Raw genomic sequence first — 27091 nt, forward strand, 5'->3', positions numbered from 1 at the left:
GACAAAAGCATACACATACACACTCACAAAAAGAGAAAAAGGGAGAAATATATATATATCATTGCTCCCAAAGTCCACCTCCTCAATTTGGGATGATTCGTTGCCTATTCAGGTATTCCACAGATGCAGGGTACTTGAAGTGCATTGTGGAGATTTAATCTGCTGCTCCTGAGGCTGCTGGGAGAAATTTCCCTTTCTCTTCTTTGTTCACACAGCTCCTGAGGTTCAGCTTTGGATTTGCACCCGTCTCTTCGTGTAGGTCACCTGAGGGCATCTGTTCTTCACTCAGACAGGACGGGGTTAAAGGAGCAGCTGATTCGGGGGCTCTGGCTCACTCAGGCCAGGGGGATGGAGGGGTACAGAATGCGGAGGGAACCTGCCACGGCAGAGGCCAGAGTGACGATGCACCAGCCTGAGGTATGCAGTGTTCTCCCGGGGAAGTTGTCCCTGGATCACGGAACCCTGGCAGTGGCAGGCTACACAGGCTCCCGGGAGGGACGGTGTGGATAGTGACCTGTGCCTGCACATAGGCTTCTTGGTGGCTGCAGTAGCAGCCTTAGCGTCTCATGCCTGTCTCTGGGGTCCACGCTGTTAGCCGCCTGAGTACAGGTCTTTTAACTCCTTTGGCAGGTTTCTTCCTAGGTATTTTATTTTATTTGTGGTAGTGGTGAATGGAATTCTTTCCTTAATTGTTCTTTCTGATCTTCTGTTGTTAGTGTATAGGAATGTAAGAGGTTTCGGTACGTTGATTTTGTATCCTGCAACTTTACCAAATTCATTGATTAGCTCTGGTAGTCTTCTGGTGGCATCTTTAGGATTTTCTAAGTATAAGTATCATGTCATCCGCAGCGACAGTTTTACTTCTTCTTTTCCGGTTTGTATTCCTTTTATTTCTTTTTCTTCTCTGGTTGCCATGGCTAGGACTTCCAAAATTATGTTGAATAACAGTGGCGAGAGTGGACATCCTTGTCTTGTTCCTGATCTTAGAGAAAATGCTTTCAGTTTTTCACCATTGAGAATGATGTTTGCTGTGGGTTTGTCGTATATGGCCTTTATTAATTTCAGATAGGTTCCCTCTATGCCCACTTTCTGGACAGTTTTTATTCTTAGCATAAATGATGTTGAATTTTGTCAAAAGCGTTTTCTGCATCTATTGAGATGATCATATGGTTTGTATTTTTCAATTTGTTAATATAGTGTATCACATTTATTGATTTGTGTATATTGAAGAAGCCTTGAAACGCTGGGATAAACCCCAATTGATCATATTGTATGATCCTTTTAATGTGCTGTTGGATTCTGTTCGCTAGTATTTTGTTGAGGATTTTTGCGTCTACATTCATCAGTGATATTGGTGTGTAATTTTCTTTTTTTGTAGTATCTTTGTCTGGTTTCGGTATCAGGGTGATGGCGGCCTCATACAATGAGTTTGGGAGTGTTCCTTCCTCTGCAATTTTTTGGAAGAGTTTGAGAAGGATGGGTGTTAGCTCTTCTCTAAATGCTTGAGAGAATTCACTTGTGAAGCCATGTGGTCCTGGACTTTTGTTTGCTGGAAGATTTTTAATCACAGTTTCAATTTCTTTACTTGTGATTGATCTATTCATATTTTCTATTTCTTCCTGGTTCAGTCTTGGAAGGTTATACCTTTCTAAGAAGTTGTCTATTTCTTCCAGGTTGTCCATTTTATTGGCACAGAGTTGCTTGTAGCAGTCTCTTAGGATGCTTTGTATTTCTACGGTGTCCGTTGTAACGTTCCCTTTTTCATTGCTAATTTTATTGATTTGAGTCCTCTCCCTCTTTTTCTTGATGAGTTTGGCTAAAGCTTCATCACTTTTGTTTATCTTCTCAAATAACCAGCTTTTAGTTTTATTGATCTTTGCTAGCATTCCCCCCTTTTTTTTCATTTATTTCTGATTTGAAAATGATTTCTTTCCTTCTACTAACTGGGTTTTGTTTGTTCTTCATTCTGTAGTTCCTTTAGGTGTAAGATTAGATTGTTTATTTGAGATTTTTCTTGTTTCCTGAGATAGGATTGTATTGTTTTTAAACTTCCCTCTTAGAACTGCTTTCACTGCATCCCATAGGTTTTGGATTGTCATGTTTTTGTCGTCATTTGTCTCTAGGTATTTTCTGATTTCCTCTTTGATTTCTTCAGTGATCTCTTATTTAACTTATTGTTTAGCCTCCATCTGTTTGTGTTTTTTAACATTTTTCTCCCTGTAAGTGACTTCTAATCTCATAGCAGTGTGGTCGGAAAAGATGCTTGATATGATTTCAATTTTCTTAAATTTACCAAGGCTTGATTTGTGACCCAAGATGTGACCTAACCTGGAGAATGTTCTGTGTGCACTTGAGAAGAAAGTGTAATCTCCTGTTTTTGAATGGAATGTCCTATAAATATCAATTAACTCTATCTTGTCTATTGTGTCATTTAAAGCTTGTGTTTCCTTATTAATCTTCTGTCTGGATGATCTGCCCATTGGTGTAATGAGGTGTTAAAACCCCTCACTATTACTGTGTTACTGTCGATTTCCTCTTTTATAGCTGTTAGCATTTGCCTTATGTACTGAGGTGCTCCTATGTTGGGTGCATATGTATTTATAATTGTTATATATTCCTGGATTGCTCCCTTAATCATTATATGGTGACCTTCCTTGTCTCTTGCAACATTTTTTATTTTACAGTCTATTTTATCTGATATGAGTATTGCTATCCAGCTTTCCTTTGGTATCCATTTGCATAGAGTATCTTTTTCCATCCCCTCACTTTCAATCTGTTTGTATCTGTAGGTGTGAAGTTGGTCTCTTGTAGACAGCATATATATGGGTCTTGCTTTTGTATCATTTCAGTGAGCCTGTGTCTTTTGGTGGGAGCATTTAATCCATTCACGTTTAAGGTAATTATCGATATGTATGTTCCTATTAACGTTTTTTTAATTGTTTTGCGTTTGTTTCTGTAGGTCGTTTTCTTCTCTTGTGTTTCCCACTTAGAGAAGTTCCTTTAGCATTTGTTGTAGAGCTGGTTTGCTAGTGCTGAATTCTCTTAGCCTTTGCTTGTCTGTAAAGCTTTTGATTTCTCCATCGAAATCAAATGTGATCCTTGCTAGCTAGAGTAATCTTGACTATAGGTTCTTCCATTTCATCATTTTAAATATATCATGCCACTCCCTTCTGGCTTGTAGATTTTCTGCTGAGAAATCAGCTGTTAACCTTATGGGAGTTCCCTTGTATGTTCTATGTCATTTTTCCCTTGCTGCTTTCAATATTTCTTTGTCTTTAATTTTTGTCAGTTTGTTTACTATGTGTCTCGGCGTGTTTCTCCTTGGGTTTATCCTGCCTGGGACTCTCTGCGCTTCCTGGACTTGAGTGGCATTTTCCTATCCCATGTTAGGGAAATTTATGATTATAATCTCTTCAAATATTTTCTCGGGTCCTTTATCTCTCTGTTCTCCTTCTGGGACCCCTATAATGTGAATGTTGGTGCATTTAATGTTGTCCCAGAGGTCTCTTAGTCTGTCTTCATTTCTTTCCATTCTTTTTTCTTTATTCTGTTCCATGGCAGTGAATTCCACCATTCTGTCTTCCAGGTCACTTATCTGTTCTTCAGCCTCAGTTATTCTGCTACTGTTTCCTTCTAGTGTATTTTTCATTTCAGTTATTGTATTGTTCATCTGTTTGTTCTTTAATTCTTCTAGGTGTTTGTTCTTTAATTATTCTAGGTCTTAGTTAAACATTTCTTGGATCATCTCAATCTTTACCTCCATTCGTTTTCCAAGGTCCTGGATCATCTTCACTATCATTATTCTGAATTCTTTTTTTGGAAGGTTCCCTACCTTCACCTCATTTAATTGTTTTTCTGGGGTTTTATCTTCTTCCTTCATCTGATACACAGTCCTCTTGCCTTTTCATTTTGTCTATCATTCTGTGAAGGTGGTTTTTGTTCCACAGGCTGCAGGATTGTAGTTTTTCTTCCTTCTGCTCTCTCTCCAAACCCCACACTCCAGAGGCCCCCCTTTGGCCATGGTGCCTCTCCCCTTCCACAGAGGTCCTAAGCAGAGGCCCTGCCCCATGCTTGAACATCACCCTGCCTAGGCCCTGCCCCGAAGGTCTTTTCTGGCTGCATGTGTCCTGAGCCTAGCCCCCGCCTCCCACTCAAATGTCACCCCTGGCTGTCCTTTTAAAGAGCAAAGAATTTAAAAAACTAGGATCTTTATTTGGTAGCAAGGCTGAACAATTGGTGGGCTTCACTATAAGATGCCAAGGCACCTGGCTACTTCACTGGAGAACACCAGTTAATTTGTGGGTCTTTCTCTTAAGCTGGCCAATTACGCAGAGAAGACACCTCCAATTTCCGGCTTATCAGCATTGTGATAGTTTGAATAGAGGAAGTGGCAAGGGGGAGGGAGATACCATTCAGTACATAAGATTTTTACTTCATCTTACTTCCACCCTCAGCTATGCCTGGTATTGAGATGCCCAAGAACAAAATCTCTCTTGTTTAGCCTAGAGTTTGTAGAGAATAAATCCACAGTTTTCTGATAAGGAGGGAGAGCAGCAGTGTGTTCCTGTTTTAAGGAAAAAGGATCTGCTTCTCAGATTTTTAACCAATCCATTTTAGGCTAACCCAGTGAACCAGGACCCATAGGGGAGTCAATGTTTCCAACTCTTGAGCCTACACGTAAGTCTTCTGTTTTCTTGGCTTCCTTCTCTCACCCCACACCCCAAGGTTTTGGAGTCCTCCATTCTACTATGACAGTTAACAAGGACAGATGCAGGTTTTTTTGGAGCTGAAACTTAAACAACTTGGGGGTCCTCTTCAAGAAAAAGAATAACAAATCAGGAGAGGGGGAAGATGGCGGAAGAGTAAGACGCGGAGATCACCTTCCTCCCCACAGATACATCAGAAATACATCTACACGTGGAACAACTCCTACAGAACACCTACTGAACGCTGGCAGAAGACCTCAGACCTCCCAAAAGACAAGAAACTCCCCACGAACCTGGGTAGGGCAAAAGAATAAACAGAGACAATAGAATAGGGACGGAACCTGCACCAGTTGGAGGGAGCCGTGAAGGAGGAAAGGTTTCCATAAACTAGAAGCCCCTTTGTGGGCAGAGACTGAGGGTGGCGGAGCCAGGGAGCTTCGGAGCCATGGAGGAGAGCGCAGCAACAGGGGTGCAGAGGGCAAAGTGGAGAGATTTCCGCACAGAGGATCGGTGCCGACCAGCAGTCACCAGCCCCAGAGGCTGGTCTGCTCACCTGCTGGGGCGGGCGGGGCTGGGAGCTGAGGCTCAGGCTTCGGTCTGAGCGCGGGGAGAGGACTGGTGGTGTGAATACAGCCTAAAGGGGTTAGTGCACCAAGACTAGCCAGGAAGGAGTCCAGGAAAAGTCTGGACCTGCCGAAGAGGCAAGAGACTTTTTCTTCCCTCTTTGTTTCCTGGTGCGCGAGGAGAGGGGATTAAGAGCGCTGCTTAAAGGAGCTCCAGAGATGGGCTCCAGCCGTGGCTATCAGCGCTGACCCCAGAGACAGGCATGAGACGCTAAGGCTGCTGCTGCCGCCACCAAGAAGTACAAGGACAGGTCACTCTCCACACCTCCCTTCCGGGGAGCCTGTGCAGCCCACTACTGCCACGGTCCAGGGATCCAGGGATCCAGGGACAACTTCCCCAGGAAATGCACGGCACGCCTCAGACTGGAGCAACGTCGTGCCGGCCACTGTCGCCGCAGGCTCGCCCCACACTCCGTACCCCTCCCCCCCCCCGGGCTGACTGAGCCAGAGGCCCCCGAATCAGCGGCTCCATTAACCCTCTCCTGTATGAGTGAAGAACAGACACCCTCCGGCGACCTACACGCAGAGGCGGGGCCAAACCCAAAGCTGAACCCCGGGAGCTGTGCGAACAAAGAAGAGAAAGGGAAATCTCTCCCAGCAGCCTCAGGAGCAGCGGATTAAATCTCCACAATCAACTTGATGAACCCTGCATCTGTGAAATACCTGAATAGACAAGGAATCATCCCAAATTGAGGAGGTGGACATTGAGAGCAAGATTTATGATTTTTTCCCCTTGTTCAATTTTTGTGAGTGTGTATGTGTAGGCTTCTGTGTGAGATTTTGTCTGTATAGCTTTGCTCTCACCATCTGTCCTAGGGTTCTATCTGTCCGTGTTTGTTATCTTTTTTACTTTTTAAATAATTTTTTTCTTAATAATAATTTTTTTATTTTAATAACTTTATTTTATTTTACCTTACTTTATGTTATTTTCTTTTATCCCCTTCCTCCCTCCCTTCCTTCCTTCCTCCCTCCCTCCCTCCCTTCTTTCCTTTTCCTCCTTTTCTTCCTTTTTTTCTACTTTTTCTCCCTTTTATTCTGAGCCATGTGGATGAAAGGCTCTTGGTGCTGCAGCCTGGAGTCAATGCTGTGCCTCTGAGGTGGGAGAGCCAACTTCAGGACACTGATCCACAAGAGACCTCCCAGCTCCACATAATATCAAATGGCAAAAATCTACCAGAGATCTGCATCTCAGTGCGAAGACCCAGCTTCACTTAATGACCAGCAAGCTAGAGTGCTGGACACCCTATGCCAAACAACTAGCAAGACAGGAACACAACCCTACCCATTAGCAGAGAGGCTGTCTAAAATCATAATAAGGCCACAGACACCCCAAAACACACCACCAGACGTGGACCTGCCCACCAGAAAGACAAGATCCAGCCTCATCCACCAGAACACAGGCACTAGTCCCCTCCACCAGGAAACCTACACAACCCACTGAACCAACTTTAGCCACTGGGGACAGACACCAAAAACAACGGGACTCCGAACCTGCAGCCTGCAAAAAGAGACCCCAAACACAGTAAGATAAGCAAAATGAGAAGATAGAAAAACACACAGCTGATGAAGGAGCAAGATAAAAACCCACCAGACCTAACAAATGAAGAGGAAATAGGCAGTCTTCCTGAAAAAGAATTCAGAATAATGATAGTAAACATGATCCAAAATCTTGGAAACAGAATACAGAAAATGCAAGAAACATTTAAAAAGGACCTAGAAGAACTAAAGACGAAACAAGCAATGATGAACAACACAATAAATGAAATTAAAAATTCTCTAGGGCTTCCCTGGTGGCGCAGTGGTTGACAGTCCACCTGGCGATGCAGGGGACGTGGGTTTGTATCCCGGTCCGGGAGGATCCCACATGCTGTGGAACGGCTGGGCCCGTGAGCCATGGCCGCTGGGCCTGCGCGTCCAGAGCCTGTGCTCTGCAGTGGGAAAAGCCACAGCAGTGAGAGGCCCGCACACCGCAAAAAAAACAAAACAAAAAGAAAACTCTAGAAGGGATCAATAGCAGAATAACTGAGGCAGAAGAACGGATAAGTGACCTGGACGATAAAACAGTGGAAATAACTACTGCAGAGTAGATTAAAAAAAAAAAGAATAAAAGGAACTGAGGACAGTCTCAGAGACCTCTGGGACAACATTAAACGCACCAACATTCGAATTTTAGGGGTTCCAGAAGAAGAAGAGAAAAAAAAAAGGGACTGAGAAAATATTTCAAGAGATGATAGTTGAAAACTTCCCTAATATGGGAAAGGAAATAGTTAATCAAGTCCAGGAAGCACATAGAGTCCCATACAGGATAAATCCAAGGAGAAACATGCCAAGACACATATTAATCAAACTGTCAAAGGTTATATACAAAGAAAACATATTAAAAGCAGCAAGGGAAAAATAACACACAAGGGAATGCCCATAAGGTTAACAGCTGATCTTTCAACAGAAACTCTGCAAGCCAGAAGGGAGTGGCAGGACATATTTAAAGTGATGAAGGAGTAAAACCTACAACCAAGATTACTCTACCCAGCAAAGATCTCATTCAGATTTGATGGAGATATTAAAACCTTTACAGACAAGCAAAAGCTGAGAGAGTTCAGCACCACCAAACCAGCTTTAAAACAAATGCTAAAGGATCTTCTCTAGGCAAGAAACACAAGAGAAGGAAAAGACCTACAATAACAAACCCAAAACAATTAAGAAAATGAGAATAGGGATGTACATATCTATAATTACCTTAAATGTAAATGGATTAAATGCTCCCACCAAAAGACACAGACGGGCTGAATGGATACAAAAACAAGACCCATATATATGCTGTATACAAGAGACCGACTTCAGACCTAGAGACACATACAGACTGAAAGTGAGGGGATGGAAAAAGATATTCCATGCAAATTGAAACCAAAAGAATGCCAGAGTAGCAATACACATATCAGACAAAATAGACTTTAAAATAAAGACTATGAGAAGAGACAAAGAAGGACACTAAATAATACTCAAGGGATCGATCGAAGAAGACATAACAATTGTAAATATTTATGCACCCAACATAGAAGCACCTCAATACATAAGACAAATACTAACAGCCATAAAAGGGGAAACTGGGGCTTCCCTGGTGGCGCAGTGGTTCAGAGTCTGCCTGCCGATGCAGGGGACACAGGTTCGTGCCCCGGTCCCGGAAGATCCCACATGACGCGGAGCGGCTAGGCCCGTGAGCCATGGCCGCTGAGCCTGCGTGTCCAGAGCCTGTGCTTCGCAACAGGAGAGGCCACAACAGTGAGAGGCCCGCATATGGAAAAAAAAAAAAAAAAATCTTCCAACAAACAGACGCCCAGGACCAGATGTCTTCACAGGCGAATTCTTTCAAACATTTAGAGAGGAGCTAACACCTATCCTTCTCAAACTCTTCCAAAATATAGCAGAGGGAGGAACACTCTCAATCTCATTCTACATGGCCACCATCACCCTGATACCAAAACCAGACAAGGATGTCACAAAGGAAAACTAGAGGTCAATATCTCTGATGAACATAGATGCAAAAATCCTCAAAAAATACTAGCAAACAGAATCCAACAGCACATTAAATGGATCATACACCACGATCAAGTGGGGTTTATTCCAGGAATGCAAGGATTCTTCAATATACGCAAATCAATCAATGTGAGATACCATGTTAACAAATTGCAGGAGAAACACCATATGGTCTTCCTCAATAGATGCAGAGAAAGCTTTCGACAAAATTCAACACCCATTTATGATAAAAACCCTGCAGAAAGTAGGCATAGAGGGAACTTTCCTCAACATAATAGAGGCTATATATGACAAACCCACAGCCAACATAGTCCTCAATGGTGAAAAACTGAAACCATTTCCACTAAGATCAGGAACAAGGCAAGGTTGCCCACTCTCACTACTCTTATTCAAAGTAGTTTTGGAAGTTTTAGCCACAGCAAAAAGAGAAGAAAAGGAAATAAAAGGAATCCAAATCGGAAAAGAAGAAGTAAAGCTGTCACTGTTTGCAGATGACATGATACTATACATAGAGAATCCTAAAGATGCTACCAGAAAACTACTAGAGCTAATCAATGAATTCAGTAAAGTAGCAGGATACAAAATTAATGCACAGAAATCTCTTGCATTCCTATACACTAATGATGAAAAATCTGAAAGTGAAATCAAGAAAACACTGCTATTTACCATTGCAACAAATAGAATAAAATATCTAGGAATAAACCTATCTAAGGAGACAAAAGACCTGTATGCAGAAAATTATAAGACACTGATGAAAGAAATTAAAGATGATACAAATAGATGGAGAGATATACTATATCCTTTGATTGGAAGAATCAACATTGTGAAAATGACTCTACTACCCAAAGCAATCTACAGATTCAATGCAATCCCTATCAAACTACCACGGGCATTTTTCACAGAACTAGAACAAAAAATTTCACAACTTGTATGGAAACACAAAAGACCCCGAATAGCCAAAGCAATTTTGAGAACGAAAAAAGGAGCTGGAGGAATTCAGGCTCCCTGACTTCAGACTATACTACAAAGCTACAGTAATCAAGACAGTATGGTACAGGCACAAAAACAGAAAGATAGATCAGTGGAACAGGATAGAAAGCCCAGAGATAAACCCACACACATATGGTCTCCTATTTTTGATAAAGGAGGCAGGAATATACAGTGGAGAAAGGACAGCCTCTTCAATAAGTGGTGCTGGGAAAACTGGATAGGTACATGTAAAAGTATGAGATTAGATCAGTCCCTAACACCATACACAAAAATAAGCTCAAAATGGATTAAAGACCTAAATGTACAGCCAGAAACTATCAAACTCTTAGAGGAAAACATAGGCAGAACACTCTATGACATAAATCACAGCAAGATCCTTTTTGACCCATCTCCTAGAGAAATGGAAATAAAAACAAAAATACACAAATGGGACCTAATGAAACTTCAAAGCTTTTGCACAGCAAAGGAAACCATAAACAAGACCAAAAGACAACCCTCAGAATGGGAGAAAATATTTGCAAATGAAGCAACTGACAAAGGATTCATCTCCAAAATTTATAAGCAGCTCATGCAGCTCAATAACAAAAAAACAAACAACCCAATCCAAAAATGGGCAGAAGAGCTAAATAGACATTTCTCCGAAGAACATATACAGACTGCCAACAAACACATGAAAGAATGCTCAACATCATTAATCATTAGAGAAATGCAAATCAGAACTACAATGAGATATCATCTCACACCAGTCAGAATGGCCATCATCAAAAAGTCTAGAAACAACAATGCTGGAGAGGGTGTGGAGAAAAGGAAACACTCTTGCACTGCTGGTGGAAATGTGAATTGGTACAGCCACTATGGAGAACAGTATGGAGGTTCCTTAAGAACTACAAATAGAACTACCATATGACCCAGCAATCCCACTATTGGGCATATACCCTCAGAAAACCATAATTCAAAAAGAGTCATGTACCAAAATGTTCATTGCAGCTCTATTTACAATAGCCCAGAGATGGAAACAACCTAAGTGTCCATCATCGGATGAATGGGTACACAAGATGTGGCACATATATAGAATGGAATATTACTCAGCCATAAAAAGAAATGAAATTGAGCTATTTGTAATGAGGTGGATGGACCTAGAGTCTGTCATACAGAATGAACTAAGTCCGAAAGGCAAAGACAAATACCGTATGCTAACCCATATATATGGAATTAAAAAAAAAAAGTCATGAAGGACCTAGGGGTAAGACAGGAATAAAGACAGAGACCTACTAGAGAATGGACTTGAGGATATGGGGAGGGGGAAGGGTATTCTGTGACAAAGTGAGAGAGTGCCATGGACATATATACACTACCAAACGTAAAACAGATAGCTAGTGGGAAGCAGCCACATAGCACAGGTAGATCAGCTCGGTGCTTTGTGACCACCTAGAGGGGTGGGATAGGGAGGGTGGGAGGGTGGCAGACACAAGAGGGAAGAAATATGGGAACATATGTACATGTTTAACTGTTTCACTTTGTTATAAAGCAGAAACTAACACACCATTTTAAAGCAATTATACTCCAATAAATATGTATTAAAAAAAAGAATAACAAATCAGGCATTTTTTAAAATCACAAGTTAATACTACCACGGCTAACACAAACTATACACAGAAACACTGCAAATCACAATTATAGCACCAAACCCAGACTAAATGTATCCCCAACTCAACGTTTTCTTAGTATAATCCCAAAATGCCTGCAGCCACTACAAACCCACCCAAAAGAGAGCAAGTTAGAGTGGAAAGAAAAAGTAATCTAAATTAACAGCCAATTGACAAATAACACTAAATATTTTCTGGAAGAATGTACATAAAACATTATCCCAGAAAATTCTGAGAAAGTATAGTAATGAAAGGACATAAATCCAACCATAGATTAAAATGTACTATGAAACTGTCATGATTAAAACAGTTTGGTACTATTTTACATACTGGAGTTAATTTATGAGAAATTACATTGAGGCAACTAGCTAATGCTTTGGAAGAAAAGAAAAAAACCTTAATAGCCCCTAATTCCTTATATAATCAATATAAATAAATAAATAAATAAAATAAATTAACGGCAAATTATTAAAATATCTTACTTGCAAATTGCATAAAAATTGTAACTAACTATGAGAAGACACTACTAGGTTCCTTCCCCAGAGTTTGGTAAAGGCTTGGCTAGTGAGCAGTACTGAAATTTAAGCTTCATTAGCTTAACAGACAAAATCTGCATAATCCATCTGCTTTTCACTTTCCAACATTTTGTTGAAACCATCAGACTGCTGTTACCTCCTCCCTATTCCTCATTCTTCTGGCATTATACTTGTTTTATGCCTGTACTGTTATTTTAGTGACGTTTCCTAAGGAGAAAGAAGTAGACTCATCTTTACTTCATGTTTAACTACAACTCTTCATTTTATACTCAACCTTTTGGCATCAATTCCACTTAAATCAATAATATGTAGTTTATATCATTAAACTACTGACTTAATTTCATTATAGCTATTGCTTACATCTTGTTTTTTTAAAGTATAACAGATATCACAAATGTAAAAGCAGTTAAGGCCTAAGAAGATGAACAGAAAGAACAGAATAGTAGCTGGAAAAAGGTAACTTACTGATCTATATATAACATTAGGAGTAATCAAGTTTCCAAATTTATATTGTGACCCCTCTTGAACCAAAAGTAATTACAAGGTAAAAATAAAAAACATTTTCAACCATAAGCTTAGTGGGAAAACAGTACTTAGTTAAGGCAGTGTGCTCACTTCATCATACGCTAGATTTGATTAAACAAGTTCTGACATGTAAATTAACTTTTCTGGAGTTCAATACCTTTGACTTGAATTCCAAGCTTTTTGAGGGCCTCTTCAACAGACTGACTTTCTCGTTTTCTCATAAAGCCATTATCAATGTGCACAGCAATGACTTGCTCTTGGTTCAAAGCACGATTCAACAAAGCTGTACAAACTGTTGAGTCTACTCCACCACTGAGCAAAACCTACAGGGTGAAATGAAAAGTCAAACTGAGTAGAATAAGGAAAAAGAAGCTAAGTTATCAGCTTAAATCACTACCTAAAAACACTGTTTGGGGAATTCCCTGGCGGTACAGTGGTAAGGACTCCATGCTTACTGCCAAGGACCCAGGTTCAATCCCTGGTCGGGGAACTAAAATTCCACAAGCTGTGCAGCACAGCCAAAAAAAACAAAACAAAAACACAAAAACACTGCCTGTACGAAAGGTATGTATGGTAACTGAAAGAACACACTGAAACAGTGCAACTCAAAAGCACATGATCACCCAGTCAAAATTTAAGGGCTATGCTGAGTAAGCTAACTCTGAGTTCTAATATCACTGACATAAATTTATAGACTTTCAAATATAAATTGCTTACCAAAACTTTTGATGTGCCGACTCTCTCTTTGATCTCTCGAATGCATTCAAGTTCTCTGTTCTGCACAGTGAAGGTCCCACTGCACCCAGCTATGTCGAAGAGGAAATTTTTCAGTATTACTTTCCCATTTTCTGTAAGGCCAACTTCAGGGTGGAACTGGGCTCCATATAATTTTTTAGATTCATTTGCTATACCTTTATAGGGAAAATAATCATAAATTAAAATTTTTTCCTATTGAACAGACTCAACCAGAACCCACAGTAATTCCTCACAATTTGTTCCTCCATAAACGTGGAAACTGATACAAATTAGTGGATTTTTAGCTATGGGGGAAAAAAATACAAATAAAAACTACATTGCCATGGTACAGCTTTATAAAGGTCTTTCCTTATACAGCAATTAATGAACTACATGACCTTGAAATAAGTCCTACAGAGATAATTCACAGTACCCTCAGTTCTCTACCTAGGTTACTGCAATTGTCTTATCTATTTAATGCAGTGATAACTCGATTTTAGATCTCAGTCCCATATGCCTTCACATGCAATGTGCAGGTACCAATTTTCTATATTAGAAAATCCTCATACATTAAACCTATCAGAATATTCTAAATGTTTCTTTCTTGGGTACTATTAACCAAATATAACTTCATTGACTTGATTATGTGTTTCTGACACTTTATCATCTATAAAGCAGCAGATATTAGACTAAATGTTTTACATAGACATGTACTACCCCATATCTATGGCTCTGAGATATTATTCCAGGGTTTCAACATCTGATAATCAGTGTTATATACCACATTAACAAAATGAGGGATAAAAATAATATGGTCATCTCAATAGATACAGAAAAAGCAAAAGATAAAATTCAACATCATACATGATAAAAACTCTCAACAAACTGGTAGAGAAGGAACGTACCTCAACATAATAAAGGCCACATACAACAAGTCCACAATTAACATACTCAGTGGTGAAAAGCTTTTCCTCTAAGATCAGGAACAAAACAAGAATTCAACAAAGTATTGGACATCCTAGCCAGACCAGTCAGGCTAGAAAAAAGAAATAAAATCATCCAAATTGAAAACGAAGAAGTAAAACTGTCTCTATTTGCAGATGCCACAACACTGTCTCTAGGAAACCCTAGAGATTCTAACAAAATGCTGTTAGAACTAATAAATTATTTCAGCAAGCTTGCAGAAAAGAAAACCAACCTACAGAAATCAATTGTGTGTGTACTAACAACAAACTGTCAGCAGGAAAAATTAAGAAAACATTGCCATCAACAAAAAGAATAAAACACTTAGGAATAAATTTAACCAAAAAGGTCAAAGATCTGTACACTGAACATTGTAAGACCTTGATGAAAGAAACTGAGGAAGGAACAAATAAAAAGATATTCCATGTTCATGGATTAGAAGAATTACTACTATTAAAATGTCAATTCTCACCAAAGTAATCTACAGATTCAATTCAATCTGTATCAAAAGTGGCAAAGTATAAAATTGGTGACCTAGGGACTGGGGGACGAGGGGAATAGGGAGAGGTTGGTTAAAGAGTACAAATTCTTGGGTTTAAGATGAATAAGGTCTGAGGATCTAATGTATAATATGGTGACTATAGCTGATAGCAAATTTCAGTGATCCAATACAGTGTTAAGAGAGTAGAAATTAAATGTTCTCACCAAAAAAAAGTAAATACAGTTGGCCCTTGAACAATGCAAGGCTTAGGGTTACCTACCCTTTGTGCAATCAAAAATCTGCATATAACTTTACAGTCAGCCCTCTGGATCTGCAATTCCACATCCACAGTTTCAACCAACCACACATCACATAGTACTGAAGGAAATATTTAGCAAAAAAAAATCCACGTATTAAGTTGACCCACACAGTTCAAAACCGTGTTTTTCAAGGATCAACTGTATGTGAGCCGATGGATGGGTTAATTAACTCAGAGGGGAAAAAAACCTTTCACAATGTATATCAAATCATCACATTGTACCCTTTAAATATTTTACAGTTTTGTCAAATATACCTCAATAAAGCTGGAAAACTTAAATTTTAAAAAAAGTTGGGAGAAAAAAACCCACCAACCTAAAATTCTGTATCCTGAGAAACTACCCTTCAAAAATGCAAGAAAAATAAAAAACTTGCTCAAATGATCAAAAATTGAGGCCATTTGTTGCCAGGAGGCTACCTTGCAAGAAATATTAAAAGAAGTTCTTTAGGAAGATTGGTTCAAGATTGTGGAGCAGGGCTTCCCTGGTGGCGCAGTGCTTGAGAGTCCGCCTGCCGATGCAGGGGACGTGGGTTCGTGCCCTGGTCCGGGAAGACCCCACATGCCGTGGAGTAGCTGGCCCCGTGAGCCATAGCTGCTGAGCCTGCGCGTCCAGAGCCTGTGCTCCGCAACGGGAGAGGTCACAACAGTGAGAGGCCCGTGTACCACAAAAACAAAACAAAACAAAACAAACAAACAAAAAAGATGGTGGAGCAGAAGGATGTGCACTCACTCCCTCTTGCAAGAGCACTGGAATCACAACTAACTGCTGAACAATAATTGAAAGGAAGACACTGGAACTCATCAAATAAGATACCCCACATCCAAAGGAAAAGGAGAAGCCACAATGAGATGGTAGGAGGAGCGCAATCACAATTAAATCAAATCCCATAACTGCAAGGTGGGTGACTCACAAACTGGAGGACAATTACACCACAGAAGTCCACCCACTGGAGTGAAGGTTCTGAGCCCCACGTCAGGCTTCCCAACCTGGGGGTATGGCAATGGGAGGGGGAATTCCTAGAGAATCAGACTTTGAAGGCTAGCGTGATTTGACTGCAGGACTTTGACAGGACTGGAAGAAACAAGAGACTCCACTCTTGGAGGGCACACACTAAGTAGTGTGCACGTCGGGACCCAGGGGAAGGAGCAGTGACCCACAGGAGACTGAACCAGACCTACCTACTAGTGCTGGAAGGTCTCCTGCAGAGGTGGGGGGTGGCTGTGGCTCACCATAGGCACAAGGACACTGACAACAGAAGCTCTGGGAAGTATTCCTTGGCTTGAGCCCTCCCAGAGTCTGCCATTAGCCCCACCAAAGAGCCAGGTAGGCTCCAGTGCTCGGTCAGCTCAGGCCAAAAAACCAACAGGGAGGGAACTCAGCCCCACTCATCAGCAGACAAGCAGATTACAGTTTTACTGAGCTATGCCCAACAGAGCAATACAGAGCTCTACCCATCACCAGTGCATCCCATCAGGAAGCTTGCACAAGACACTTAGACAGCCTCATCCACCAAAGGGCAGACAGCAGAAGCAAGAAGATCTACAATTCTGCAGCCTGTGGAAGGAAAACCACATTCACAGAAAGATAGATTGGATGAAAAGGCAAATGACTTTGTACCAGATGAAGGAACATAAAACGCCAGAAAAACAACTAAATGGAGACAGGCAACCTTCCAGAAGAGGAATTCAGAATAATGATAGTGAAGATGATCCAGGACCTCGGAAAATGAATGGAGGCAAAGATCGAGAAGATCCAAAAATGTTTAACTAAGACCTAGAAGAATTAAAGAACAAACACCTAGAAGAATTAAAGAACAAAGAAACAGATATGAACAATACAATAACTGAAATGAAAGATACACAAGAAGGAAACAACAGCAGAATAACTGAGGTCAAAGCATGGATAAGTGACCTGGAAGAGAGAATGGTGGCATTCACTGCCGTAGAACAGAATAAAGAAAAAAGAATGAAAAGAAATGAAGACAGCCTAAGAGACCTCTGGAACAACATTAAGCACAACAACATTTGCATTACAGGGGTCCCAGAAGGAGAACAGAGAGAGAAAGGACCCAAGAAAATATTTGAAGAGATTATACTTGAAAACTTCCCTAACATGGGAAAGGAAATAGCCATCCAAATCCAGGAAGAGCACAGAGTCCCAGGTAGGAAAAATCCAAGGAGAAACAAGCCAAGACACATAATCAATTTGAGAAAAATTAAAGACAAAGAAAAATTATTGAAAGCAACAAGGGAAAAACAACAAAGAACATACAAGGGAACTCCCATAAGGTTAAGAGCTGATTTCTCAGCAGAAACTCTACAAGCCAGAAGGGAGTGGCAGGACATGTTTAAAGTGATGAAAGGGAAGAACCTACAATCAAGATTACTCTAGCCAGCAAGGATCTCATTCAGATTCGACAGAAAAATCAAAAGCTTTACAGACAAGCAAAAGCTAATAGAATTCAGCACCACCAAAGCAGCTCTACAACAAATGCTAAAGGAACTTTCTCTAAGTGGGAAACATAAGAGAAGAAAAGGACCTACAAAAGCAAACCCAAAACAATTAAGAAAATGTTAATAGGAACATATCGATAATTACCTTAAATGTGAATGGATTAAATGCTCCAACCAAAAGACACAGGCTCGCTGAATGGATACAAGAGCAAGACCCATATATATACTGTCTACAAGAGACTCACATCAGACCTACAGACACATACAGACTGAAAGTGAGGGGATGGAAAAAGATATTCCATGCAAATGGAAATAAAAAGAAAGCTGGAGCAGAAATTCTCATATCAGACAAAAGACTTTAAAATAAAGACTATTACAAGAGACAAGGAAGGATGATCAAGGGGGGATCAATCCAAGAAGAAAATATAACCATTATAAATCTATAGGCACCCAACATAGTAGCACCCCAATACGTAAGGTAACTGCTAACAGCTATAAAAGAAGAAATCCACAGTAACACAATAGTGGGGGACTTTAACAACTCACTTACATGAATAGACATATCATCGAGACAGAAAATTAACAAGGAAACACAAGCTTTAAATGACACAATAGACAAGATAGAGTTAATTGATATTTATAGGACATTCTATCCAAAAACAGCAGATTACACTTTCTTCTCATTTGCACATGGAACATTCTCCAGGATATATCACATCTTGGGTCACAAATCGAGCCTTGGTAAATTTAAGAAAATTGAAATCATATCAACATCTTTTCCAAGCACAATGCTATGAGAGTAGAAATGAATTACAGGGGAAAAAAAAAACACAAACATGTGGAGACTAAACAATAAGTTACTAAATAACCAAGAGATCACTTAAGAAATCAAAGAGGAAATACAAAAATACCTAGAGACAAGTGACAACGAAAACACAATGATCCAAAACCTATGGGATGCAGCAAAAGCAGTGCTAAGAGGGAAGTTTATACCAATACAATCCTATCTCAAGAAACAAGAAAAATCTCAAATAAGCAATCTAACCTTACACCTAAAGGAACTAGAGAAAGAAGAACAAACGAAACACAAAGTTCGTAGAAGGAAAGAAATCATAAAGATCAGAGTATAAATAAATGAAATAGAAACAAAGAAAACAATAGCAAGATCAGTAAAACTAAAAGCTGGTTTTTTAAGAAGATAAACAAAGTTGATAAACCATTGGCCAGACTCATCAAGAAAAAGAAGGAGAGGACTCAAATCAATAAAATTAGAAATGAAAATGGAGAAGTTACAACAGTCACCGCAGAAATACAAAGCATCCTAAAAGTCTACTACAAGCAATTCCATACCAATAAAATGGACAACCTGAAAGAAATGGATATAACCTTCCAAGACTGAACCAGGAAGAAATAGAAAATATGAACAGACCAATCACAAGTAATGAAATTGAAACTGTGATTAAAAATCTTCCAGCAAAGAAGAGTCCAGGTCCAGATGGCTTCACAGGCGAATCCTACCAAACATTTAGAGAAGAGCTAACACCCATTCTTCTCAAAGTCTTCCAAAAACCTGCAGAGGAAGGAACAATCCCAAACTCATTCTATGAGGCCACCATCACCCTAATACCAAAACCAGACAAAGATACTACAAAAAAAGAAAATTACAGACCAATATCAATGATGAATACTGATGCAAAAATCCTCAACAAAATACTAGCAAACAGAATCCAACAACACATTAAAAGGATAATACACCCATGATCAAGTGGGATTTATCCCAGGGATGCAAGGATTCTTCAATATATGCATATCAATCAATGTGATACACCATATTAACAAACTGAAGAATAAAAATCATATGATCATTTCAATAGATGCAGAAAAAGCTTTTGACAAAATTCAACACCCATATATGATAAAAACTATCCAGAAAGTGGGCATAGAGGGAACCTACCTCAACATAATAAAAGCCATATATGACAAACCCACAGCAAACATCATTCTCAATGGTGAAAAAATGAAAGCATTTCCTCTAAGATCAGGAACACGAGAAGGATATCCACTCTCGCCACTATTATTCAACATAGTTTTGGAAGTCCTAGCCATGGCAATCAGAGAAGAAAAAGAAATAAAAGGAATACAAATTGGAAAAGAAGAAGTAAAACTGCCACTGTTTGCAAATAACACACTATACATAGAGAATCCTAGAGATGACAGCAGAAAACTAGTAGAGCTAATGAATGAATCTGGTAAACTTGCAGGATGCAAAATTAATGCACAGAGATCTCTTGCATTCCTATAAACTAACAACAAAAGATCAGAAAGAGAAATTAAGGAAACAATCCCATTCACCACTGCAACAAAAAGAATAAAATACCTAGGAATAACCCTGCCTAAGGAGTTAAGAGACCTGTACTCTGAAAACTATAAGACACTGATGAAAGAAATCAAAGATGACACAAACACATGCAGAGATATACCATGTTCTTGGTATGGAAGAATCAGTATTGTGAAAAGGACTGTACTACCCAAGGCAATCTACAGGTCAATGCAATTCCTATCAAATTACCAGTGGCATTTTTTACAGAACTAGAACAATAAAACTTAAAATTCGGAGACACAAAAGACCCCGAATAGCCAAAGCAGTCTTGAGGGAAAAAAACGGAGCTGGAGAATCACAATCCCTGACTTCAGACTATACTACAAAGCTACAGTAATCAAGACAATATGGTACTGGCACAAAAACAGAAATATAGATCAATGGAACAGGACAGAAAACCCAGGGATAAACCCACGCATATATGGTCACCTTATCTTTGATAAAGGAGGCAAGAATATACAATGGAGAAAAGACAGCCTCTTCAATAAGTGGTGCTGGGAAAACAGGACAGCTACATGTAAAAGAATGTAATTAGGGCTTCCCTGGTGGCGCAGTGGTTGAGAGTCTGCCTGCCGATGCAGGGGACATAGGTTCGTGCCCCGGTCCAGGAAGATCCCACATACCGCAGAGCGGCTAGGCCTGTGAGCCATGGCCGCTGAGCCTGTGCGTCCGGAGCCTTTGCTCCACAATGGGAGAGGCCACAACAGTGAGAGGCCCGCATATCAGGAAAAAGAAAAAAAAAAAAAAATGAAATTAGAATACTCCCTAACTCCATACACAAAAATAAACTCAAAATGGATTAGAGGCCTAAATGTAAGATGGGACACTATAAAACTCGTAGAGGAAAACATAAGAACACTGTTTGACATAAATCACAGCAATGACTTTTTTGACCCACCTCCTAGAGTAATGGAAATAAAAATAAACAAATGGGACCTAATGAAACTTAAAAGCTTTTGCACAACAAAGGAAACTATAAACAAGACAAAAAGACAATCTTCAGAATGGGAGAAAATATTTGCAAATGAATCAACAGACAAAGGATTAATCTCCAAAATATATAAACAGCTCATGCAGCTCAATAGTAAAAAAAAAACAAACAACCCAATTAAAAAATGGGCAGAAGACCTAAATAGACATTTCTCCAAAGAAGACATGCAGATGGCCAAGAGGCTCATGAAAAGCTGCTCAACACCACTAATTATTAGAGAAATGCAAATCAAAACTACAATGAGATATCACCTCACACCAGTTAGAATGGGCATCATCAGAAAATTTACAAACAGCAAATGGTGGAGAGGGTGTGGAGATAAGGGATCCCTCTTGCACTGTTGGTGGGAATGTAAACTGATACAGCCACTATGGAGAACAGTATGGAGGTTCCTTAAAAAACTAAAAATAGAACTACTGTATGACCCAGCAATCCCACTACTGGTCACATACCCAGAGAAAACCATAATTCAAAAAGACACATGCACCCCAATGTTCATTGCAGCACTCTTTACAATAGCCAGGTCATGGAAGCAACCTAAATACCTATCGACAGACAAATGGATAAAGAAGATGTGGTACATATATACAATGGAACACTCAGCCATAAAAAGGAATGAAATTGGGTCGTTTGTAGAGATGTGGATGGATGTAGAGACTGTCATACAGAGTGAAGTCAGAAAGAGAAAAACAAGTATTGTATAATAATGCATATATGTGCAACCTAGAAAAATGGTACCAAGGAATTGGTTTGCATGGCGGAAATAAAGACACAGATGTGGGCTTCCCTGGTGGCGCAGTGGTTGGGAGTCCGCCTGCCGCTGCAGGGGACGTGGGTTCGTGCCCCAGTCCGGGAGGGTCCCATGTGCTGCGGAGCAGCTGGGCCCGTGAGCCGTGGCTGCTGGGCCTGCGTGTCCGGAGCCTGTGCTCTGTGGCAGTGAGAGGCCTGCGTACCGCAAAAAAACAAAACAAACAAACAAAAAAAACATTAAAAAAGACACAGATGTAGAGAACCAACGTATTGACACCAAGGGGGGAAAATGGTGGTGGGGGGGATGAATTGGGAGATTGCGATTGACATGTATACACTAATATGCATAAAACAGATAACTAATAAGAGCCTGCTGTATAAAAAAAACAAAATAAAATTCAAAAACAAAGTTCTTTAGAGAGAAGGAAAATGATAAAGATCAGAAACTTGGATCTACATAAAAAAGAGCATCAGAGCAGGAGTAAAGGTAAAATTAAAATTTTCTTCTTCCTAATTGACGTAATAGATAACTGTATTCAGAATAATAGCAACAGTGATACAATTATGTATGCTTATAGATAGATATGCTTATTCATGCTTACTTATAAGTGAAATGAACTGACAGCAATGTACAAGGGATGAGAGGAAAGAATTAGGTTTATTTTGTTATTATAAGGTACACTACTTGTGAAGTGGTACAGTGTTATTTCAAAGAGAATTTGGGTTAGTTGTAAAGTATATTGTAAAATCTAGGGCAACTTTTTCTTAAAAAAGTAAAAAAAAGAAACAGAACTGATACGCAGAAAAGAGAAAATGGGATCACATAAAATGCTCAATTAAAACCACAAAAGGCAGAAAAAGAACAGAAGATAAAAATATGAACAAAGAACAAGGACAACAAATAAACAGTAACAGATATGGTAGATATTAATCCAATACTATCAATAATCACTTTAAACTCCAATAGTCTAAATGCATCAATTAAAAGACAGAGGTTGTCATAGTGGATCAAGAAGAAAACCTAACTATGTATGTTGTCTACAAGAAATCCACTTTAAAAACACAGATCAAAAGTAAATGGATGGAGAATGATATATCATGATAACACTAATTATAAGATAGCATGAGTAGATACATTAATGTCAAACAGAGCAGACTTCAGCCAAGAAAAGTTATCAGGGTTAAAGAGGAGCATATATATAATGATAAAGGGGTTCATTCCTAAAGAAGACATAATAATCCTTAATGCGTATGCACCTAACAGGAAAGCATCAAAATAGATGAGGCAAAAACTGATATAATTATAGTGAGAAATACACGAATCAACTACTGTAGTTAAGATACTTCAACATCCTTCTGTCAGAAATAGAGCCAATTACTGTAATCCATCACATCAATAGGCTAAAGAAGAAAAATTACATGATCATATCAATAGATGCAGAAAAAGCATATGAAATATATCCAAATGCCCATTCATGATTAAAACTCTCAGGAGACTAGAAATAGAGGAGGACATCAATTTGATAAAGACTATCTTCTACAGCCTACAGCTAAGATCATACCTAACCATGAGAAACTCAAAACTTTCCCACTATGATCAGGAACAAAGTAAGGATGTTCCCTCTCACCATTGCTTTTCGACATCATAATAAAAGTCCTAGCTAATGCCATAGGACAAGAAAAGGGAATAGAACTAATAAATGATTACAACAAAGTTGCCAGATACAAGGTTAACACACAAGAGTTCACTGCCTTTCCATATACTAGCAATGAACAAGTGGAATTTAAATTAAAAATACAATACAATTAACATTAGCATGCCCCCCCCCAATGAAATACTTTGGTATAAATCTAACAAAATATGTACAAGATCTATATGAGAACCAATCACTCCTAAGCACTTCTACCTCTACCACCCGGTTCCTTAGTCTCCTTTCCTGATTACTACCATAGATTTCTGGCTGGTCTCTGCTTCTACATTTAACGGTCTCTTTTCTCCTCACTGTAGCCAGGGTAATCCTGAAATCAGATTGTGTCTCTCTCTCCTTTGTTCAAAACTCCACTTCACTATGAGTAAAGCCAACATTTTCACAGTGGCCTCAAAAGTCCTGGTGTTCTGGTTCCCAACAACCTCTCTGACCTCATCTTCTACCACACACTCCATGCTTACTCTGCTGTAACCATGTGGCTTCCTTGCTGTTCCTTAAACAACGTCCCATCCCAGGAACTCTGTACTGCTATTTACTCTTTCCCTAAATATCCAAAAGGGTCAGCACTTACTTCCTCCATGTCTCATATCATCTAATAGGAACACCATCTCCATCTCTGAATACCCTATCTAAAACAGTAACAGTCCTAACCACACATTCCACAACACTCTTCTCTTCTATTTATTTTTTCAGTACATTTAAACATGTCCAACACCTGACTTATTTTGTATTTATCTGTGTTCTGTCTGTTCCACCTCTCCCCCATCTCCGCCCTCACCAACTATAACATTAAACAGAGGTTTTGTCCATTCTGTTCACTGGCACCTAGAACTGTGCCCGGCACATGTGGGTACTCAGATATTTGTTGAATGAATTAAAATACATAAGCTCATCTACCACTATTGATCTCATATACGAAATAAAAACCCGTCAATATAAAAACCATTCCTGATAATTCCTATGCTAATACATTAATCTGTTAAGTAACTGCAGGTAGAATACTCAATTCAATTTATCCATTACGAATTTTTTTTTCAACTTTTTAGGTGTAGTATATCAAACAAGAACTTTATTGATAACCCCACTTTTTGCTTTTGCAGATATCCAGGATTACCGGTGATTATTTACATTACAATTATTCAAGTAAGCAAGTAAAAGAAAAAAAAAATCACAAATTGCCAGAAAATTAACTCCTCTTCCTCAAAAAAACAGAGAACAAAAAATGGTTTAGAGCATGCGTTGGCAAACTTCCTACAAAGGGCTAGACAGTGTAAGCTTTAAGCTTGGTGGGACACATACATATAGTCCCTGTTGTTTATTATAACCCTTTAATAATGTAAAAATCATTCTTAGTTTCTAAACATACAAAAACAGGCTACAGGCTGGATTTGACCCACAGGTAATAGTCTGCCAACTCTAGTTCAGAGAAATGCCCTGAATGCTTAGTCTGGCGTTTTATAGCATCCAAGATACATGCCTATATATACCTAAGAAAAGCATAAAAAAAGGACAATTATGAATACAGCATGCTGGAGAGGTAAATAGTTCTCAAATTTTTCCTGAGTTGTAATAGCTGTATTTTATATCTGGAAAACATATTAGAATAAATATTTTTAAAAGTATTTCAGAGCAAACTAGTAAGTGACTTCTAGATAATCCTTCTAATATTAAATACCCTTCATAAATTAATGGTTGACCCTATGACATTTACAATATCTTTAAAAAAATAAGAAACATCAAAAACAGTACCTCATACAGAAACATATGCTTATAGGCTTCTCAGATAAATTTTTTACAATGAAATCTGCAAAAGTTTTAGAATTTTTACCTGCCACAATATTCCCAGAACGTGCCACAACCTTGAATCCATCGGCTACTTTGTCTACACTATCTCCATGGGTAAGCAAAACAATTTCTTCCTTCTGAAGGCCCCTAATAAAAAATAAAACAACACACAAATAGCTTAATTATTAGACATGATTAATGGATTCTTTTGCTTTATTTTTTTCTAGCTTTATTGAGATTATGTTAAGTTTAAGGTGTACAATGTGATGATTTCATATACATATATATTGTGAAATGATTACTACAGTAAAAGTTAGTTAACATATCCACCACCTCACACAGTTACCATCTTCTGTGTGTGGTGAAAGCATTTAAGATCCACTCTCAGGCTTCCCTGGTGGCGCAGTGCTTGAGAGTCCGCCAGCCAGTGCAGGGAGCATGGGTTTGTGCCCCGGTCCGGGAAGATCCCACATGCTGCGGAGCGGCTGGGCCCGTGAGCCTGTGCTCCGCAACGGGAGAGGCCACAGCAGTGAGACGCCGGCATACAGCAAAAAAAAAAAAAAAAAAAAAAAAAAACAGATCCACTCTCCTAGTGACTTTCAAATATACAATACGGTGTTGTTAACTGTAGTCATCATGCTGTACATAAGATTCCTAGAATTATTCATCCTATAACTGGTAGTTTTTTGCTTTAGAAATACTAGCTTCTTCTGTGTGTACATCAAGAAAAGAGAGAAAGTATGTAACAGTGCAACACTGCTAGAATTTAAACTTATTCTGTCCATTATAAAGCAAATAATAATAAATTTCAAAAAAAGACAATCCATAAAAATTGAAAACTGAAACAATATATAAAGTTATTTTTTTTAACTTTTTATTTTATGTTGGAGTATAGTTGATTAACAATGTTGTGTTACTTTCAGGTGTACAACTAAGTGATTCAGTTATACATATACATGTATCTATTCTTTTTCAAATTCTTTTCCCAATTAGGTTGTTACATAATATTGAGCAGAGCTCCCTGTGCTATGCAGTAGGTCCTTGTTGGTTATCCATTTTAAATACAACAGGTGTACATGTCAGTCCCACAGGCCCTGACTCTCCCCACCCCCAGGCCATCCCCCCACCACCGGTAACTGTAAGTTCGTTCTCTAAGTCTGTGAGTAAAAAGTAAATAAATAAAGTTGGTAATATAACGCCCCCCACCACCACACACACACAATTTCAAGAGGCTATAAGATAATAATTTCAAAATTATATCTCTATTGGAATTTATCTTAAGGACAGAAGTAATTAATGGCATGGATTAAAACAGATATAAGTAACATTTATCAAATGCAATTGTGTGGACTTTCTTTGGACCCTGATGCAAACAAATCAACCATAAAAAGATATTTTTTACATTATGAAAAAATCTGAACAAGGACTTGGTATTAAATAATATTAAGAAATAAAAAATTTTAAATAAAGCAAGAAGATAAAGTACTTTAAAAGCAAGAGGATGGTTTGCGGTTGTTATTATTGTCATCACTATTACTTAGGATTAGTGTAGGTTGTAACTGAATACCAGGATTTTAGAACTATAAAGACAGAAAAACTTTAAATCTTAACCAGATCTTTACATTTAAAGCCTCCTGTAGTATCACCTTCTACCAGCAAGATTCCTGAAGTAGTTCTCAAGAGAGATACAGATCAATGTAAGCAACACCTCTCCATTATGAAGTAGAACAAGCACTGGATTTCAAAAACGTATTTTGGCAATGAGCAGCTTCAGTTCATAAAACTATTTTGAGCAACTCTGGCTTTTTTTTATTAATATCCCTTTGAAAACAAGAATACTTGAATACAGATATACTTATTTTTGTTCTTTCTAGTATTAAAGAAAAGCCAGCCACAGCCAGTTCTGTGTAAAAACTGGGAAATCTCCATTTCAGATAAGTTCTTAACTTGAATTTTAAAATTTC

At 38.9% G+C, this 27091-nt stretch overlaps 1 protein-coding gene across 2 annotated transcripts in view; it reads right to left on the reverse strand.

Annotated features, from left to right (window-relative positions):
- GMPS (guanosine monophosphate synthase) overlaps positions 1-27091 on the reverse strand; it is a 99680-nt gene that overhangs the window by 23860 nt on the left and 48729 nt on the right. For both annotated transcript variants that reach the window (XM_089910966.1, XM_022573808.2), the window contains exons 5-7: positions 25171-25274; positions 13278-13471; positions 12718-12883 (exon numbers count right to left, since the gene is read on the reverse strand). In XM_089910966.1, coding sequence (XP_089767092.1) covers positions 12718-12883; positions 13278-13471; positions 25171-25274 — 464 coding nt within the window. The remainder of the gene's footprint in view (positions 1-12717; positions 12884-13277; positions 13472-25170; positions 25275-27091) is intronic.

Source organism: Delphinapterus leucas, chromosome 4 (genome assembly GCF_059928025.1).
Source record: "Delphinapterus leucas isolate spDelLeu-1000000601 "Yukka" chromosome 4, BTC_Dleu_Yukka2, whole genome shotgun sequence".
Taxonomy (NCBI): Eukaryota; Metazoa; Chordata; class Mammalia; order Artiodactyla; family Monodontidae; genus Delphinapterus; species Delphinapterus leucas.